The sequence below is a fragment of the Grampus griseus genome (genome assembly GCF_964374135.1).
Source record: "Grampus griseus genome assembly, chromosome: 5".
Classification (NCBI taxonomy): Eukaryota; Metazoa; Chordata; class Mammalia; order Artiodactyla; family Delphinidae; genus Grampus; species Grampus griseus.
Window position 1 is genome coordinate 47859205 of NC_138998.1, and position 21013 is coordinate 47880217.

The 21013-nt window shown below is 36.5% G+C and overlaps 1 protein-coding gene across 2 annotated transcripts in view; it reads right to left on the reverse strand.

The window, feature by feature from the left end:
• PHC3 (polyhomeotic homolog 3) overlaps positions 1 to 21013 on the reverse strand; it is an 85350-nt gene that overhangs the window by 8915 nt on the left and 55422 nt on the right. For both annotated transcript variants that reach the window (XM_082655199.1, XM_082655198.1), the window contains 4 exons: positions 15070 to 15229; positions 9404 to 9518; positions 6025 to 6157; positions 5702 to 5933 (listed from right to left, as the gene is read on the reverse strand). In XM_082655199.1, the coding sequence (XP_082511325.1) occupies positions 5702 to 5933; positions 6025 to 6157; positions 9404 to 9518; positions 15070 to 15229 (640 nt within the window). The remainder of the gene's footprint in view (positions 1 to 5701; positions 5934 to 6024; positions 6158 to 9403; positions 9519 to 15069; positions 15230 to 21013) is intronic.

Consider the following 21013-nt stretch of genomic DNA (forward strand, 5'->3'; position numbering starts at 1 on the left):
GTTAGAATTAATACACAACAATCAGAGGTTACTCCTAACAGTCACAATTATGCTCTCACTGGGTCTGAGTATCTGAAATACAGGCTGAGAAACAAATGAAATTTATTGATGGTCGTCTTGGGTTCACTCTTGAAGAAGAGAGTATTTCCTGACATTCTAAAAAGTAAGAATTCGAAATCCAGGTAAAGCAATTTACTTGGAATTCTTGTTCTAAAAATAATATTGCAGAAATAATTATAAGTCAGGTAAAATGTACAGATTGTTCAGTCCAGATATAACATACCTTCATGAAAAGGGCAATGCTGTCACCTGAAAGCATGCCACACATACAGCAAGTTTGGATTAACTAGTCATTATACCTCAAGAACTTTACTTTGTATAACATATCCTTCACATACAGGTACAAAAGAATAAAATATAATGTTCTGCCATTTAAATAATAATTTAGAAATATTTTCTCAAGTACCACTTTCATTATCATTTGTATCTTTATTCTGATTTACAGCCTTCAATGTGCCAGGCATATCCAAAACATTTTTATTATTCACTCAGGACAGAACCAATCCATCAAAATTATAGTATCAATCTATTGCTGAAATGTATTACAACGATCAACTTGTAATTTCAACTTCAAATCTTAATATCACTGGACTAATCTCCACTTCTGATAAGAAAACATAAATTCTCATTGAAATTTTGAGCTTGCTGGCTAATCTCTTGACAAATAACCAATATTTTACCTCTCTGTGTAAACCAAGTGCTTTAAAGCAAGTAACAACGTGAGCACTCTACTTGAACCTCAAACGTTTCTATTATCTACCAAATTTTGCACAGCCAGGCTAATAAACTTCCCCACTAAGGGTAAAGAAACCAGCAGGGAAGGTAATGAATTAACGAACCATGAGAGGAGACAATGCAAAAATATGGAAGCTTCCTTATAAAAGACAAAATTATAAAAGTGAATTTAAGAATAAAAACTAACAGCTTAAAGTCTTTCTTTTCTATTCAAATCAGCATTCTAAGGGAGAACACAAAGAAAAAGATAATGGAAATGGTTACATTATACCTTTGGATACAACTTTGCTGGAATGATTATTCTTTCTACTGCAAATGTATCATCCTCTTGTTTATATAAGAGGATGATGTCATCCCTATAACCCCAGCACCAAGCACAAAACATTGTAGGTGCTAAATACATATATTTTTGGATAAGGGAAGGACTGACTGAATGAATAATGAACAAAACCAGAATCTTCTAAAAAGGAGCCATCTGTAAGAGTAACACAAACTTTTTTTTCTGTATTCAGCTGTGTGGCCAGCTTTTCTCTTGGTTATTTCTTTTCCATCTTCTCTGTTGGTTGTATCCTTCCTATTTCCTATATAGCAAACAGCTTTTCAATTTCTCTATTTTAATAATTTCTCAGATTTTTAAAAACTGACATTTCAAAAGTACCCTATGCAAAATTTTTATGCTTTTGGCCACTTACCATATAAAAGAAACTATATAGTTAAAATGGGATTACTCACCATAGAAAAGCCCCTTTTCTTTTCCCAGAGGTAGCTCTCAAAACTGGGCAGACAAAACTGACTAATCTTGCATCTAGTTGTGACTTCATCCTTCTTTTTATGAAAGAACTAAATGTTCTTCTCTCTTCAGTCTTACAAGAACACAGGAAAGAAAAGAAGAGAGAGAAAGATAGCGTAGGACTTACTTAGATTCAGAAAACAGAAGCAATGAGAAGTAATGAGGACCATAAGAGCTACATTTGGGAATAGAAACAAGGAGTTCTCCATGAAGAAATTCATAGCATGTGCTTGTTCCTCGGGATTATCAGAGCGCTCTTCAAATGTCTTCTTGTAGACAGACAGTAAATGTATCAGCAAAATAATACAGAACAAAAAGTTGGGAAACAGCATGATCAAACAGGAATGAATTAGCTTCAGAATTTTAGATCACAACTTTCTTAAGCAAACCACAAAAAGTGTATTTATACCATACATTAGTATAGAAATGAAAAAATAAAGTGACTTAAAAAAGAAAAATGGAAAAAAAAGGCAGAAGCAAATACGCTTTCCTGAAACATATTAGAGAAAGATGAATTTTTTAAAAAAACCTAGATGCTCAAGGTATACTGAGCTATAGTTCTATCAATTTCTGACATATTTAGAATCTACTTCTGTAAAACAGCTGGCGCCCCAGGAACATTACAGAACATATCCCAACTGCAGCAACCAGTCAGCTCAGCTGGCTTTACATCACCACAAGCAGACATCAGAATGGGCATGGACCTCTGCACATGGACATGGGTCTCAAATGAACCTTACAAATGTCCAGTCACTTTTCCAGCTAAACCTAAAACAAAACACCCCACCCCAAAACTAACATCAGTAAGGATGATGAAAAGATATTACCTGCACTCAATACTACAGAATTAGAAAGTCCCAATATCAGTATTATGAAAACCAGTAAACCGTCATATGTTTTTAGACAATACCTACTTTATATGCCTTCAGGGAAACCAAATCTACTGCAGATTCACAGATCAACAAATACAGACTAAAGTGATCTTTGCAAAAGGCAGTTCACTGTATCAAGGAAGAGTTAAGGAAGATAACTGCAGTAAACTGAGAATAAAAAGAACCGTTCCTATAGAGAACTTTTTAATGTACAAAAATTTTGAAGAAAATAATTTTTCACTCGGTAACAGCTCTGAGACTGGTCTGCATACCAGCTCTAACATGGTCCCACCAAGATGGTTCACAAGATGACATTATACGATGAGAAGAGAAAACGTTAGGAATAAATATAGGTGCCCTGATGAAAGAGGGAAACCTAGCCTCAACTGGAAAGAAACAAAATACAAGAGATTACAAAATTTACAAGTTTGTTCACTCCATGAGAAAAGCTCAGGGAAAAAAAAAAAAAATCCAGCCCTGAATGAGCTGAAAGCGGCGCAAAAGGAAGTTTACAAAGGCCAGAGGAACATAGAGAAATAAAGATAACGGCTTTCTGGCTGAGATTTACCTTAAGCTACAGGCATTATTCAGAGAAAAACTTTGAGAAAGAAGATGTTAACTGATCACACAAATAAGCTTGTTATTTAGCCTGTCAAAGCAGTTTAGAAATACTCCCATTTAATCAGGTAAAAGAAAAGCAGAGTTATATTCAGCAAACTCTTAAACAGTACCAAGCAATCCTAAATTATAAAGCAGTCTGCTTTATATATAATGTTTTCTAAACAATCAGCAACAAAATTAAGTGTCTTGATGAACTCAATAAGACAAGCATCTCAAGTTATAAGAAATAATTTTTTTCAATTCAAATGAAGCAAGAGTAAGACAAAGGAGTTAGCCTTTGTTCTAATAAAGCAGCCAAGAGTAGTCTCATGGCAAATGGATGCTGGGGAAAATTAGAAAACTAGTCCTAAAAAAAAAAAGCATATGAAGTCATAGAAGAATCAGCAGTATCTATTATTTGTTAATTATGTGGCCAACTACTTTCCTCCTCCCCAAAGTAAAAGAAATATTTTCCCCCTAATGAGAAATCAGGCTGACAGCTCATGTACTCCATTTGGAAGACTATGTCTGAAGATGACAGAATCAAAGTCCAGCCTCAGGGATTAGTGTCAATTCCAATGTTAATTCTCAAGATATCTAGACTGGTATAAAACTTAAAATTTTTTGCACTGAGTATTAAAACCACACCCAGTGAAGACTCACCATTCTCTAATATGTCAGCTTTTTAAAGCAGATTCTAAACCCACATGGTCAGCACTTAAATCACACCTAAGTTTTCCTAGATGCATGCTTAAAACTCTTCCCATGAAAAATGTATCCCTTCTTTAAACAATTTCATCTTTCTTAAAAGTGACCATACCTTGTTTAAAAAAAAAAGAAAAACTTATTTAACATTTCTAAAACAAGCTATTGAAACAATAATTTAATAAAATTTCAGAGTTCTGTACATATATCTTCCTCAACTTACATCCTGACAAACCCATCGTAAGTTGAAAACATCAAGTCGAAAATGCATTTAATACACCTAACCTTCTGAACATCATAGTTTAGCCTAGCCTACCTTAAACGTCCTCAGAACACTTACATTAGCCTACTGTAAGTTGGGCAAAATTTTCTAACACAAAGTCTATTTTATAATAAAGTGTTAAATGTCTCAAGTAATTTATTGAATACTGTGCTGAAAGCGAAAACCAGAGTTGCGTGGGTACAGAATGGTTCTATCAGCTATTTACCCTCGTGACAGCGTGGCTGACTGGGAGCTGCCCTACCCAACCTGAGGAGAGAGTACTGTGCTTCATATCACCAGCAAAAGATCAAAATTCAAAACTAAAGCACAGTTTCTATTGAATGTGTATCGTTTTGTACCACCATAAAATCGGAAGTTCATTAAGACAACCCATCACAAGCCAGGAATTTTTTAAAAAGCAGAATACTTCTGAATATACTTTCTTCACTCATACAACACTTTATTTAATTAATTTATTTTAATTTTTATTATTATTATTTTTTGTATTTTGGCCGCACCACACGGCATGTGGGATGATTCCCCAACAAGGGATTGAACCTGGGCCACTGCAGTGAAAGCGATGAATCCTAACGTCTAGGTCACCAGGGAACTCCCAACACTTTAGCTGTAAGTTTGCTTCTGAGACAGTGGTCACCTTCACAGAAAGATTAATTAGCAAAAATAGCTGGATTAATTTTAATAAGTCTGTAGACAAGTTCAAAGGGGATGTATTTTTCTGGAAAGCTTGTGTCAAGAGATATGATAGATTCACTGAAAAACCAAAATGGAACAAATATTTTTAAAACCTTATTTTCTATATTCATAATGTCAAAGTGAATGATAAAGGTTTGCTGATTTAAAATATATTGTCTTAACATATATAGCAGTGTGGGTCTCATGATAAGCAAAGGTGCAGCTGTCTTTAGTAGCCAGCCCCTTAGAGAAAGTGGAAATAAAAGATTATTGTTGTAGTAAAGAAAAAAGATAAAGAACATAATGACTTAAGCTGATGGAAGGAGTACCAAATGAGAGAGCAGAAAACATAAATAAGAAAGTAACCCTACTGGAATGGAATATCATAACTGAATTTCAGTTGTCTACTTAATTTCAGAAGTATTCTTGATGTCTATTTACTGCAAAGAATCAAAGAATGCAGCCTCCTTTAAAAGAAACAGCTTGTTTTTCTTTTTTTAAAGAAGCCAAACTTTTATATTATAAAAGGTGCTGATTAGCTTTCAAAAAAGTAAAAAAAAAAAAAATTATAGTCTCTCTTACTTCATTTAAAAAAGGTTAAATTAGGAAATAAGGAGGAAATAGAATAGAAAACTGGAAGAGCAGAAGGGAAGAAGTGTCTGACTCAATCTCTCTACTGACCTCTCGAGAGAAATCAGACTGAAGAGAAGAGAGCACCTTTAATCTCTTCACCGGCTGAGGTGTCACAGCAGAAGCAGGACTAGTCAGTTTTTATCGACTTGGGGGGGTATGAGAAAATACCCAGTTGTGCTGAGGGAATAAGCAAGAGGAGACAGATCACATTTCAATACCAAATGCCATTTAATGAGTACATATACATAGAACTTCTCTAACCCTTTTGTGCAATAGGTGTGGATGGATCTAATGTCATTCCTCTGTGTGTGCACAAGACAAATATGAAGGCCAAAGTGGTGAATCACATACCAGGCAAAGAATGGATGAAGGCCCAGACGTCATCAACTGTCCATACAGATGGCTCCGTTTGTGCAACTGGTAGCAAGTCACTGTTCTCAGGCATTTTCCTCATTCTCACATCCCGAAGCTCACGCTCTCTTTCCCGCTCACTCTGCCTGCGCAGGCGTGTTGTCATAGCAGATGGCACAGAATCTTCATGAGAAGCCAAGTCTTCTTCTGCAGATGGATAAGTAATTGGAAGCTGGAAAATGTAGTACAGGTAAAATACAGCATTGCACTTTCCTTGTATTTCTGAAAAGGGTATTGTACATTGAATCAAAGTTTCTACAGACCTGCCTAAGGATATGTTCTCTTGCTGCCCCATCAGGGCCACTTGGACGACGGCCACGATGCCCAAGACTTTGATTATCAGGCTTACGATTCCAACGACTAAGTGCAAATTTTTTAGAACAGCTAACATTGTACCTAAGAAATTCAAGTAAGAAAAAAATTAAATGATGTATGGGACACTCCATTTAGTAACTAATTATGACCTTAAAGTGCAGTTGTGAATCAGTAAGTGCCATTTATTTCATTATGGTCTGTAATACCTCAGAAAGTAAACCATAGTGTTCAATAGATTTACTTATGCTAACAGTAAAAAAAAAAAAAAAAAAGTGGCCTCGTTTTACATCATAATATAGCTTTCAATATAATACTGGACACCTATAACAAGGTATTGATATTTTCTCCTAATAACAGCGTGATAGAAACTCTCTGCAAAATACAGAGGATAACTCATTTTTCTAGCTGCAAAATAATTCAAGATTCCAGGAGAAAATAAATTATGAATTAATTATTTAAACATTCAAATTGTTATTTTTCCAGGTAATCATTTCTGAAGAGATTAATAAAAAGAGGTTAATATAGTAGAGAGGGGGAAATCTCAAATGGCTAGTAAAATATTTTTCAAATATAACTAAAATCAAGGAATGAAAAGGTAAAGTTGAGATTTCAAAGTTCCACAAGGAATTCATGGGTCTCAGGAATTCAGGAAATTCAAATATATATAATTCTTTAAAATTGGCTGAAAGATTACTGTCTAATATTTTTAAATATACATTTTTAACATATATATATTTAATATATGGAACACTTTATGTATTTGCCTATCATCTTTGTGCAGGGGCCATGCTAATCTTCTCTGTAGCATTCCAATTTTAGAATATGTGCTGTCGAAGTGAGCACTCTAAAATTTTTTAATGTAGACCTTTGTAAAGCATGATGACAGCTTATAAGAGTCCTATGCCATTTACTTAGTTCCAACACCCTAGAACAGGTGCTGGCAAACTTCTTCTATAAAGGGCCAGATATTAAATATTTTAGGCTTTGTAAGCCACACAAGTTTCTGGCACAACTACTCAACTCTGCAACTGTAACATGAAAGCAGCCAAAGACAATAATGAATGAGCATGGGGACTTCCCTGGTGGCACAGTGGTTGAGAATCCGCCTGCCAATGCAGGGGACACAGGTTCAAGCCCTGGTCTGGGAAGATCCCACATGCCATGGAGCAACTAGGCCCATGCGCCACAACTGCTGAACCTGCGCTCTAGAGCCCACGAGCCACAATTACTGAGCCTGCACGCCACAACTACTGAAACCTGCACGCCTAGAGTCTGTGCTCTGCAACAAAGAGAAGCCACCGCAATGAGAAGCCCACGCACCGCAATGAAAAGCAGCCCCCGCTCTCGCAACTAGAGGAAGCCTGTGAGCAGCAACAAAGACCCAACGCAGCCAAAAATAAATAAATAAATATATTAAAAAAAAAAAAGAATGAGCATGGATGTGTTCCAATAAAACTTTATTTAATAACATTTAAATTTGAATTTTATGTAATTTTCAGGTGTCACAAAACGTTATTCTTTTGATTCTTTTTCAACCACCTAAAAATTTAAATACTATCCTTAGTTCAGGAACCATATAAAAATAGGCTCCAAAAAGGACTCAGCCTGGGCATAGTTTGCCAACCCCTTCCCTAGAAAGAAGAGTGAAAAGAGATGATCTAAGATACAAATTTCTGAAAAGCTACACAAAGGCTAAGAAAAATATACACAGTTCCTCTTTTTTTACACATAAAACTGCCATTGTAATTTCTTATTTTCAAAACTCTTTTGCTCTAAGATGATTTTTCAGGGAAATGACAAGAATTTCCTCACCTATGTTTTATGAAAATATCAGGAGGTAGAAGGACTACTATGAGAGTGAATAGGCTATTTTTCCACTAAAACTATAAAAAAGAAAAGTGTCCTGATGGTCACTTCATTTTACTCTAAAACAATTCAACAAGCTCCTCCTGTGTTCATTATGCCTATCTGTGGACTCAGCTCTAAAGGTTTCTGATTTCCATTCACATCAACTGACAAAACTTCTTTCCTAGCTGACTACAGAACAGAGAAGAGAGACTAACTTTACACTTGCTATTTAGTCCCTAAATATTTAGATATCTTAGACAGATAGCTAGGCAGACATGTAAACTGCAGTTCTCAGGTGAGACCTAATTTATCCTCTCCTCCTTGCTCTTCTCTCGTCTGCATTTTCAGGACCCCTAAACCTCTAAAGAGCTTCGCCTAAAGGTATAATAACAGGACAACTGAGCAATCACCTCTGGGAGAAGAGTGATCGTAGTGTGTTAAATGTCCTGAAATATTTCTAAATAGTCAAGAAGTTTAAGATATTCTGAAAGGCAATCCTTCTCCCTCAGTTTTTAATCCCTTAGAATCAGAGAGCCACTATTCTTTCTTGTAGTACATGCAAACTGGAAAAACTCCTAAGTTAAAATAGGAGTTACATAATTTGATTAGGACTATCAATAACATGAAAGAATATCTGAATAACAGATTGACAATTGAAAAACCAGTAACTCATTTTTAGAGGAAAATACTTCTACTAGTTATTTAACTTAAGTTTTACTAAGTATATTTTTGGGGCACCATACTAAATAATGTATTCAAGCAAGAAATTCCCTGGATGAATCTTTAAGTTCTTAAATTCTTTGAGAGAATAATAACTTTTGGAATAGAAAACAAATTTCAAAATAATCAATCTGTGCACTTCACCTTTGGTGGGAAATACCTATAATTAGGATTTATAATCAGAATTAGAGGGGTGTTCTTTAATGTAAACTAAACTTGCGACTAGATCAATGAAGGTACTAAAAATTTTGATAGTAATACTATTCACCTATAACATTACTATTGAAAATGCAGGTTTAGAAGACAGGCCATTTTGTTGTCAGATAATATAACAATGTGGAGAACTTATGCTATAGCTGTCCCACTTAGAAACCTAAAATAAACAGGATATGGTTAAAAGAAATGAAACATTTAAAAATATAACAAAGTAAATCCAGGTATTTCAATATTGATAAAACAAATATTGTTTTGACACCTTAAGGACCAGTAGTCTATTCACAGGAGGGGTTCTCCTAAGCATATTCTTACCACCAGAAGATTGCCACTTCAATATTAGATTATGCTGTATGTGTTATGAATATGCAGTTTTCACGGAGCAAAAGTTAACAACTAAATAGCAAAGTAGCTCCAAATAATGCCTATTTGATATCATTCCTCTATAATATCTAGTTTTGACTAATGGTAAACTCTACAAGTTTTTTGATTTTGTTACAGCAGTTGTTGGCTTGTGCTCTAGGAAATTCAAGAGAACAGAAATACCTTTTGGCACACGACATAGTGCAGAATCGTTTTGACCGCAGAAATTCATTAGCATACCCCATCTTTCCACAGAATTCACACTTGAGCAACTCACTGTCCATTTCTTCTAATGCCTCTAAAAAGAAGAAAACAAAGAAAAAACTTCCAAAACTTTAATAGTGGCAAATTTTCTTTTAGCTTCTACATTGGTTGGATGCTGCTAGAGTTCAGACCCTCCAGGAAACTTAAAAGGAATGGTCTTTTAACTTTTCAATCCATAGCCACTTTGGCAAGGCAAAGCCCCCCAAAACAACCACTTCCACCAATTCCCTCTTGCTCCTGCATAAAAATATTTTATGGAGTTTTCTCTATATAAATAAGCAATACATTTTTAAAGGTTCATTTTGCTAAGAATCCAACCTACCTAAAATGTGCAAAATAAAACAACGTCACTACCTTTCAAAAAGCATCAGGTAGTATATGAATTTTGATACATTGTGCTATGTACAATATATATAGCAAAGAACACACTTCTAACTGGAAAAAATGAGGATGAATCCAAAAAGAAGGTAAAATTTTGATGTCTGATTTCAGAGGAGCATTTAAAACAGTTAACACTCTCAAAGATCTGCAATGTACAACAGAATATATAAAGATGTATTTATGTAATTATAAAACAGTCCCTTTTAGTTTTATCATATTAAAACAAAGTAATTTACATTTACCTTCAAAATCACCATTGGTTTTGTAACTTCTAACCTCTGCTCCTTTTTGTCAGGGTGCTTCTCTGTTAAATGAGAATGTCCTTCCCTCCACCTCTATATCCATAACTTTCAAGTCATACCACAGGACCCAAAGAAACTTCCCACCTAAATCCTCAAGTATTCAGCAGCAGCAGTCACCTGTAAGTAAGCAACTTAATCTTCAGGACCCACAGTTTTCTCATCTGTAAATTGGAGTTTAAAATACCCTTCCTGAAGAATTGCAGTGAAGATTACATGAATGCCCAATAGGTAGCAGGCATAAAAAAGTGACAGTTCCATTTCCTATTTTCCACATAAGAACTAAGAGTACTAAGACCTGTAATAAGTGCTTAAGAAATACTTCAATGAAAACTGTTAAATTCTTAAATCCACCATATTTTGCCATTTTCATGCATCATCATGATTCCTATGCCGAGTCACATAAAATATACAAAAAAAGAACTCCACTAACTAAAGCTTTTAGCTATGAGCTCCATATGTGCTTTTCTATGTTATTCATTTAAGCAAGACTTGTTAAGATGAAGAAAGGGGCTCTGAAATGTAGACATGGATGACATGTACTCAGTACATTCAAGCATCACATTATCCCAGTGTTACTGGAGAAGCAAAGTGCTAAATTAAGTGAAGGCAGCAAGAACTAAAAAACACACTGTGAAATATTTGAAGTTCCAAGGGACATCCAAATACACTGTCATGACCAATCAAATCATAAACTAGCAAGTGATCATCTCAAGGAAATTCTCAAGACTGTCTTCATAAACAAAACTCATCTATTTAGTAGCAATGAGGAACAAAAGAGTCTCAAAGCAAGTAAAGTAAAAACTGCTCCTTCCAATGACCTAGAGATGGCTTTCACACAGTTGTGCCCCTCACCACATCCCTGGGACCTAGTGTCATACTTCCAGGAGTATTGCTTTTACGCTGTCATGCTTGTAACCAGATCTGACCTTGATAAGCCTGTACCGGAGACAGAACCTCTCATTCGACCACGACTGCCACCAATCCAGCCCCAAAGAGCCCATCTGTCAACTAGTTCCGTTTTGACTTATACTGAAAGCTTTATTTCAAAAGTTTGTATTAATTAACATAATAATATGCAACACTTGATTAACAGGTTAGAATACCTTATGAAGGAGAAGGAAATGTTTTTGCTGGTGAGAGAGGGGAGATCCCAAACAGGTATAGTCTAAGGGTTAACAACCTGACAAAAATAGAACATCAGTTTTACTTCTCATAAAGAAGAGAGGAATATTAACAGATTCAAAAAAGTCCAGTTCTAATATCTGGTCAAAACTTCAACAAATCTGGTAATGTTACCAAGGCTACTTTTTCACATTTGTAAATAAAAAATTACAGAGCCAAGTAAGTTTAAAAAACTATTGCTTTAGCTAATAAAGATGGGATTCTATGGCAGAGACAGCTGGCACTTCCCTACTATCCAGTCTTCACTGTTCTCCCACAGTAACAAAATCCTAGTATTTAGCTAGGCATATGGCCACTGAGAATAAAAAGTACAGTTTCTGCCCCATGTGTGGCCAGTTTCTGACCAAATTCCAGGTAGTGCCCTTTCTCCCATCTTACAATTAGAATGTGATCATGAAGATTAGCTATCTTGGAAATGTGAGCAACGTTCTAGGGATGGCAGAGCCACTGACAGCTTAGCTGCCCAACACAATGGAGCCCTGCACTGCTTACCTTTAGACTATGTCAGAGAATATTAAACTTTATTTCATCAGGTATTATTCTGGGTCTCTAATGGAGTGGCCAAACACATATCCTAACTAATAGAGATCCCCAATTTTTCTGTGCAAGGAGGAGTTACTTTTCAATTTTCCTGAAGACTTGAGATCATGTGATGATCAGCAGCAAAGAGAGGCAATGAGATAGAAACCATGATCAGTGTAATGATTTACCAGGGAAGACATAAGATATTTTGGTAAATCACATTTTGGTTGGAGATTCTGGTTATAGAACCAGTCCAAATAGAGACATAGTTTATCCTTTAAAAAAAGAATAATCCTTACATTGTTTTTCATACTGAATTAAACTGTATATACTACTACAACCAAAGCCACTAAATAAGTGACCTCACCATTTCACCCTGTAATACTTCCCATAAACACCGAAGTATACAGTAACAGAAACACTTTATAAAATTACCTTGGGAAATCATGAAGTATTTTAAAATTTGACACATTTTCAGTAAATATATCTCTACTATGAAATAGATTAATCTTTCTTTAACTGAATATAGTTAACATAAAACTGTGTAAATTTAAGGTGTAAAATACATTAACTTGATACATTTATATATTATAATATGACTGCCTTTGTAGCAATATTGAGCACTTCTATCACATTACATTTTTATCCTATCATTTTAGTCACTGGGATAATTAAGTTTAAGTCTCTTAGCAAGGTTGATGATTATAGCATAATATTGTTGTCTATACTCATTATACCATGCATTAGATCTCTACGGCTTATTTATTATTCATTGCATAGATTAATCATCTTTAAATCTCCCTTTTCCTTACTCTGGTATCTTGTCCTTTAAAACTACCCTTTGCCTTGTCTTCCTCTTCCCACCATGACTACAGGTATCAATTACATGCCAAACCTCTACACTGCTCCTACCTGTGACCAGCAGAGTTTCCAAAAACACTCTTTTTTGTGTCATCCGCCTAAAAAATCTTCAGTAACCATCCTCTTGACAGCAAGATAACTCCTAACTCCATAGTCGAATATCAAAGTATGCTAGAATCTGACTGCCTTACTACCCACTACTTCTCTAACCCAACTGTCTACTCTTCACTGCCCCCTCCTGAAGTTACCTAGCACTTGCACATCTTTTGTGCGTTTATTCATGGTATGCTAACCTGAAAGGTTATTCCTGTTATCTTCAATCTATGCTTTACCAGCCAAGACCCAGGTCAAATCCCATCTCTACAGAAAACTCACCAAACTGGCAATAATCTCACCCAGTTTTAAGGTGCCAAGTTCTTACTGTCTATAATAATTCATTTAATACCTACCATATGTTGCTCCTTAGTTGTCTTTCTGTTGTGGAGATTGCTACTTCCTACTAGATCAAAAGCTCCTCTAGGTTCCAGCATAGTCCAGCATATGTTTTAATTGTATTATAAACCATGAGCATCACAAAATACGCTATGAAGCTTCCTAAGCAGTTTTCCATTTTTCTCCAGTATGTGCACATAAGAGAGCACATTACATATGCTTATTAGCCTAGAAAACTTTTGTTTATACACTTATTCTATAGACAAGAAAAAAAAAAAAAACCCTGCACATTCATCTTTACTACTCTTTATCTCAAATGAAAAATTTTCTCAAATAAATAGTATGCATAACTAAAAGCAAGTATTTAGGAATTAAATGAAATTAAATTCATAACAACAAAGGGCAAAATGTAGACATTGTTTGGATCCTGACTTGAACAAAATAACTATAAAAGAACATTTATACAATTTAAGCAATTATACAACTGAGGAAATCTGAATATGGACCAGGTACTAGATGACACCAAACAGTTATTAATGTTGTTTTGTGTGACACAGCATTAAAATGTACACTTTTTATAGATGCACACTGAAGCATGTACTAGCAAAATACAGTAAGAACCATGATCTTTTTTTAAACAGAGGAATAAAGGGAGAAAAGGGAAAGAGAAAAAGCAACAGAGAAAGAGATAAGGGGGGAACATAGGGAGAAAAAACCAAAAGGGATGGATGAAGCTGGTGTGGCAAAATAATGTTTAAAATTGGGTAATGTTGCATCTGGGTGAGTTGGGATTCATTATACAGTTCTCTCTAATTGTATGTATGTTTGAAAATTTTCATGTTTAACATTCTTTTAAATGAAAAAAAAATCAAATTGAACTCAACGTAAGTTAGCAGTAAAAAAATTTTATACTACTATCATACTCTTCGCTATTCAAATAAGAAGTAAAACAGTGATAAATACTTTGCAACAGTTCATAAATTACCACAATGACAGAGGTGCCTTCCTCTTAAGAATTAGGAAAACTGTGAGCCAAGTCAGTATCTATTTTGCTTACCAGCATGCTCTTTTACTTAATTTTAGCAAAGTACAGGCACATAATATATGCTAAATAAATATTTACAAAATGAATAAATTAATTTTAGATGAAATATATTAATATATTGAGGATTACTTAGACACAGATATTAATTAATTCACTATTACAGAGCTCTGACTATATTAAATGCTATTTAATTAAACTGAATGGTATCAACTGCAGAGCCATGATCAGAATCAATAAAAAGTAAAATATATCATTTTTGCATTTATTTGTGTTTGTTTTCCTGAAGTCACTTTGCATTACCACTTGACTTTTATGGAATATTCACTATTAGAATAAGGTCTATAAAAAAAATTCTTTGACACTGAGAAGATTTAGTGATATTTTCCTCTATGAACAAACTTAATCGCCTTTTGATTGAAGACTACGTCCTTAACACAACTGTAATAGCCACCTGATATCAAACATCTGAATACATAAAGTCTAAAACCAAACAACCCAGAAGCTCTAAATTTTTAAGCAAACTCAGTAAAACAGTCATTTACTTAAGTCTGCTTAAGAAAGAGAATTGGTTGTTTTGATCCTAAAATTCTGAATTAGTTTCATATATAATGGAGCTTTTCCCAACCACACTCCTTCAAATGTCCAACTGATAGTATACAGATTAACACCAATCTTGCTATTTTAATTATATGACCATTAAGAGTCTGATTAGCTTTCCCACTATTTTAGTCAAATAATACATTATATGAGAAAAAAAGTAAATACTTCCAAGTGAAAATCTGTGTGGAATAAATATCCATGTCTTATTTCAAACAATCAAAGTCAAAGTTAAAGGGCATCTTAAAGAAAAATCCACAAACCTTCAGCAATCATGTCTTCCATCTCCGTGTCAGATGAATTATCTGCATGCTTTGCATTATTCTGTAGCTCTGGCTGAACACACACGGAATTTATCACCTGATTATCCAAAATAGGCCTTTTTTTCACAGGCTGTTCAATCAGCAGAGATGAACGACTCACCTTTAAAAGACAGACAGAACAAAATAAAATAATCTTTTAAAAGATTTTCAAAAACAACTTAGTTTAAAAATCTCTTGAAACGAATGGTATCTGTGATAATTTACTTGTACGACTGATCAGATCCATTCATTAAGGGCTTTATTCCTTGAGAAAAGGTTAGGCAACCTGAACATAAATGCTTTATACTGCAGTCCATGAGCAGTATGGATGCTTCAAAGTCTCAGTCAAATGGAACCAAGGGTCCTAGTTTAGGCAGGTAGGCTAAAAAGTTTTTTAAAAAATCAGTAATAAATTTTGATGAGCCAGTACCTTTAATATATTTTTTTCCTGCAATAACTTTTAAGATTTATTTTTCATGCACAAAGCTTTTTATTTGTAGGATTATCTCCTCAGGATAGATCATTATCATATGCATTTTAAAGATAAGGGAACTCGACTCCCCTGGTGGCACAGTGGTTAAGAATCCGCCTGCCAATGCAGGGGACATGGGTTCAAGCCCTGGTCCAGGAAGATCCCACATGCCACAGAGCAACTAAGCCCACGTACCACAATTACAGAGCCTGTGCTCTAGAGCTTGCAAGCCACAACTACTGAGCCCATGTGCCACAACTACTGAAGCCTGTGCGCCGAGAGCCTGGGCTCTGCAACAAGAGAAGCCACCGCAATGAGAAGCCCACGCACCACAAAGAAGAGTAGCCCCTGCTCGCCGCAACCAGAGAAAGCCCGCACGCAGCAATGAACATCCAATGCAGCCAAAAATAAATACATACATACATACATACATTAAAAAAAAATAAAGGGAACTAATGTTAAAAGTATGCAGGTGGAGGAGGAGACCTTCAAGATGACGGAAGAGTAAGACGCACAGATCACCTTCCTCCCCACAGATACACCAGAAATACATCTACACGTGGAACAACTCCTACAGAACACCTACTGAACACTGGCAGAAGACCTCAGACCTCCCAAAAGGCAAGAAACTCCCCACATACCTGGGTAGGGCAAAAAAAAAAAAAAAAAGAATAAACAGAGACAAAAGAATAGGGACGGGAACTGCACCTCCAGAAGGGAGCTGTGAAGGAGGAAAAGTTTCCACACACTAACACAGAATCAGGGGCAAAGGGCAAAGCGGAGAGATTTCCGCACAGAGGATCAGTGCCGACCAGCACTCACCAGCCCAAGAGGCTTGTCTGCTCACCCACCGGGGCAGGTAGGGGCTGGGAGCCGAGGCACTGGCTTCCGAGGCCAGATCCCAGGGAGAGGACTGGGGTTGGCTGAGTGAACACAGCCTGAAGGGAGTTAGTGCACCACAGCTAGCCAGGAGGGAGTCCGGGAAAAACTCTAAACGTGCCTAAGAGGCAAGAGACCATTGTTTCAGGGTGCACGAAGAGAGGGGATTCAGAGCACCACCTAAACAAGCTCCGGAGACTGGCGCGAGCTGCAGCTATAAGGATGGACCCCACAGTCGGGCATGAGACGCTAAGGCTGTTGCTGCCGCCACCAAGAAGCCTGTGTGCGAGCACAGGTCACTATCCACACCTCCCCTCCTGGCAGCCTGTGCAGCCCGCCACTGCCAAGGTCCTGTGATCCAGGGACAACTTCCCAGGGAGAACACACGGCATGCCTCAAGCTGGTGCAACGTCACGCTGGCCTCTGCCGCCACAGGCTCGCCCGCACTCCGTGCCCCTCCTCCCCCCGGCCTGAGTGAGCCAGAGCCCCCTAATCAGCTGCTCCTTTAACCCCGTCCTGTCTGAGCGGGAACAGACGCCCTCTGGCGACCTACACGCAGAGGTGGGGCCAAATCCAAAGCTGAGCCCCGGGAGCTGTGCGAACAAAGAAGAGAAAGGGAAATTTCTCCCAGCAGCCTCAGAAGCAGCAGATTAAAGCTCCACAATCAACTTGATGTACCCTGCATCTGTGGAATACCTGAATAGACAACGAATCATTCCAAAATTGAGGTGGCAGACTTTGGGAGCAGCTATAGACTTGGGGTTTGCTTTCTGCATCTAATTTGTTTCTGATTTTATGTTTACCTTAGTTTACTATTTAGAGTTTATTATCATTGGTAGATTTGTTTATTGATTTGGCTGCTCGCTTACTTTTTTTTTAAATACATATTTTTTTTCCCTTTTTCTCTTTTTGTGAGTGTGTATGTGTATGCTTCTTTGTGTGATTTTGTTTGTATAGCTTTGCTTTTAACATGTGTCCTAGGGTTCTGTCTGTCCATTCTTTCTTTCTTTTTTCTTTAGTATAGTTTTTAGTGCTTGTTACCATTGGTGGATTTGCTTTTTGGTTTTGTTGCTCTCTTTTTTCTTTCTTTCTATTACTTTTTAGTTTTTTATTTTTAATAATTTTTTAAAGATTTTTATTTTAATACCTTTATTTTATTTTATTTTTTCCTCCCTCCCTCCCTCCCTCCCTTTCTTTCTTTCTTTCTCTTTCTTTCTTTCTCCATTTTCTCCTGAGCCATGCGGCTGACAGGGTCTTGGTGCTGTGGCTGGGGGTCAGGCCTGTGCCTCTGAGGTGGGAGAGCTGAGTTCAGGACACTGGTCCACCAGAGACCTCCCGGCTCCACGTAATATCACACAGTGAAAGTTCTCCCAGAGATCTCCATCTCAACGCTAAGACCCAGCTCAACTCAATGACCAGCAAGCTACACTGCTTGACACCCTATGCCAAACAACTAGCAAGACAGGAATACAGCCCCACCCATTAGCAGAGAGGCTGCCTAAAATCATAATAAGGTCACAGACACCCCAAAACACATCACCAGATGCAGTGCTGCCCAACAGAAAGACAATATCCAGCCTCATCCACGAGAACACAGGCACCAGTCCTCTCCATCAGGAAGCCTACACAACCCACTAAACCAATCTTAGCCACTGAGGGCAGACACCAAAAACAATGGGAACTATGAACATGTAGTCTGTGAAAAGGAGACCCCAAACACAGTAAGTTAAGCAAAATGAGAAGACAGAGAAACACACAGCAGACGGAGGAGCAAGGAAAAAACCCACCAGACCAAAAAGATGAAGAGGAAATAGGCAGTCTACCTGAAAGAGAATTCAGAGTAATGATAGTAAAGGTGATCCAAAATCTTTGAAATAGAATGGAGAAAATACAAGAAACGTTTAACAAGGACTTACAAGAACTAAAGAGCAAAGAAACAATGATGAACAACACAATAAATGAAATTAAAAATTCTCTAGAAGGAAATCAATGGCAGAATAAATGAGGCAGAAGAACGGATAAGTAACCTGGAAGATAAAACAGTGGAAATAACTACTGCAGAGCAGAATAAAGAAAAAAGAATGAAAAGAATTGAGGACAGTCTTAAGAGACCTCTACGACAACAATAAATGCACCAACATTCGAATTATAGGGGGGCCCAGAAGAAGAAGAGAAAAAGAAAGGGACTGAGAAAATATTTGATGAGATTATAGTTGAAAACTTCCCTATTATGGGGAAGGAAATAGCCAATCAAGTCCAGGAAGCGCAGAGAGTCCCATACAGGATAAACCCAAGGAGAAACATGCCAAGACACATATTAATCAAAAATTAATTATAAAGAAAAAATATTAAAAGCAGCAAGGGAAAAACAACAAATAACATACAAGGGAATCCCCATAAGGTTAACAGCTGATCTTTCAGCAGAAACTCTGACAGCCAGAAGGGAGTGGCAGGACACATTTAAAGCGATGAAAGGGAAAAACCTACAACCAAGAATACTCTATCCAGCAAGGACCTTATTCAGATTCAAAGGAGAAATTAAAACCTGTACAGAGAAGCAAAAGCTAAGAGAATTCAGCACCACCAAACCAGCTTTAAAACAAATGCTAAAGGAACTTCTCTAGGCAGGAAACACAAGAGAAGGAAAAGACCTATAATAACAAACCCAAAACAATTAAGAAAACGGTAATAGGAACATACATATCGATAACTGCCTTAAATGTAAATGGATTAAATGCTCCAACCAAAAGACACAGACTGGCTGAATGGATACCAAAACAAGACCCATATATATGCTGTCTACAAAAGAGCCACATCAGACCTAGGGACACATACAGACTGAAAGTAAGGGGATGGAAAAAGATATACCATGCAAATGGAAATCAAAAGAAAGCTGGAGTAGCAGTTCTCGTATCAGATAAAATAGACGTTAAAATAAAGACTACTACAAGAGACAAAGAAGGACACTACATAATGATCAAGGGATCGATCCAAGAAGAAGATATAACAATTGTAAATATTTATGCACCCAACATAAGAGCACCTCAATACATAAGGCAAATGCTAACAGCCATAAAAGGGGAAATCGACAGTAACACAATCATAGTAGGGGACTTTAACACCCCACTTTCACCAATGGACAGATCATCCAAAATGAAAATGAATGTAAGGATACACAAGCTTTAAATGATACATTAAACAAGATGGACTTAATTGATATTTATAGGACATTCCATCAAAAACAACAGAATACATTTTCTTCTCAAGTACTCATGGAACATTCTCCAGGATAGACCATATCCTGGGACACAAACCAAGCTGTGGTAAATTTAAGAAAACTGAAATTGTATCAAGTATCTTTTCTGACCACAACAGTATGAGACTAGATGTCAATTACAGGAAAAAATCTGTAAAAAATACAAACACATGGAGGCTAAACCATACACTACTAAATACACTACTAAATCTCTTGGTTAAGAGATCACTGAAGAAATCAAAGAGGAAATCAAAAAATACCTAGAAACAAATGACAATGAAAACACGACAACCCAAAACTTACGGGATCCAGCAAAAGCAGTTCTAAGAGGGAAGTTAGTAGCAATACAATCCTACCTCAGGAAACATCACAAATAAACAACCTAACCGTACACATAAAGCAATTAGAGAAAGAAGAACAAAAAAACCCCCAAAATTAGCAGAAGGAAAGAAATCATAAAGATCAGATTAGAAATAAATGAAAAAGAAATGAAGGAAACAATAGCAAAGGTCAATAAAACTTAAAGCTGGTTCTTGAGAAGATAAACGAAAGTGATAAACCATTAGCCAGACTCATCAAGAAAAAAAGGGAGAAGACTCAAATCAATATAATTGAAATGAAATGAAAAAGAAGTAACAACTGATACTGCAGAAATACAAAGGATCATGAGAGATTACTACAAGCAACTATATGCTAAGAAAATGGACAACGTGCAAGAAATGGACAAATTCTTAAAAAGCACAACCTTCTGAGACTGAACCAGGAAGAAATAGAAAATATAAACAGACCAATCACAAGCAATGAAATTGAGACTGTGATTAAAAATCTTCCAACAAACAAAAGCCTAGGACCAGATGGCTTCACAGGTGAATTCTAACAAACATTTAGGGAAGAGCTAACACCTATCCTTCTCAAACTCTTCCAATATATAGCAGAGGGAGGAACACCCCCAAACTCATTCTATGAGGCCACCATCAATCACCCTGATATCGAAACCAGGCAAGGATGTCACAAAGAAAGAAAACTACAGGCCAATATCACTGATGAACATAGATGCAAAAATCCTCAACAAAATACTAGCAAACAGAATCCAACAGCACATTAAAAGGAACATACACCATGATCAAGTGGGGTTTATCCCAGGAATGCAAGGATTCTTCAATATACACAAATCAATCAATGTGATACACCATATTAACAAACTGAAGGAGAAAAACCGTATGACCATCTCAATAGATACAGAAAAAGCTTTCTACAAAATTCAACACCTGTTTATGATAAAAGCCATCCAGAAAGTA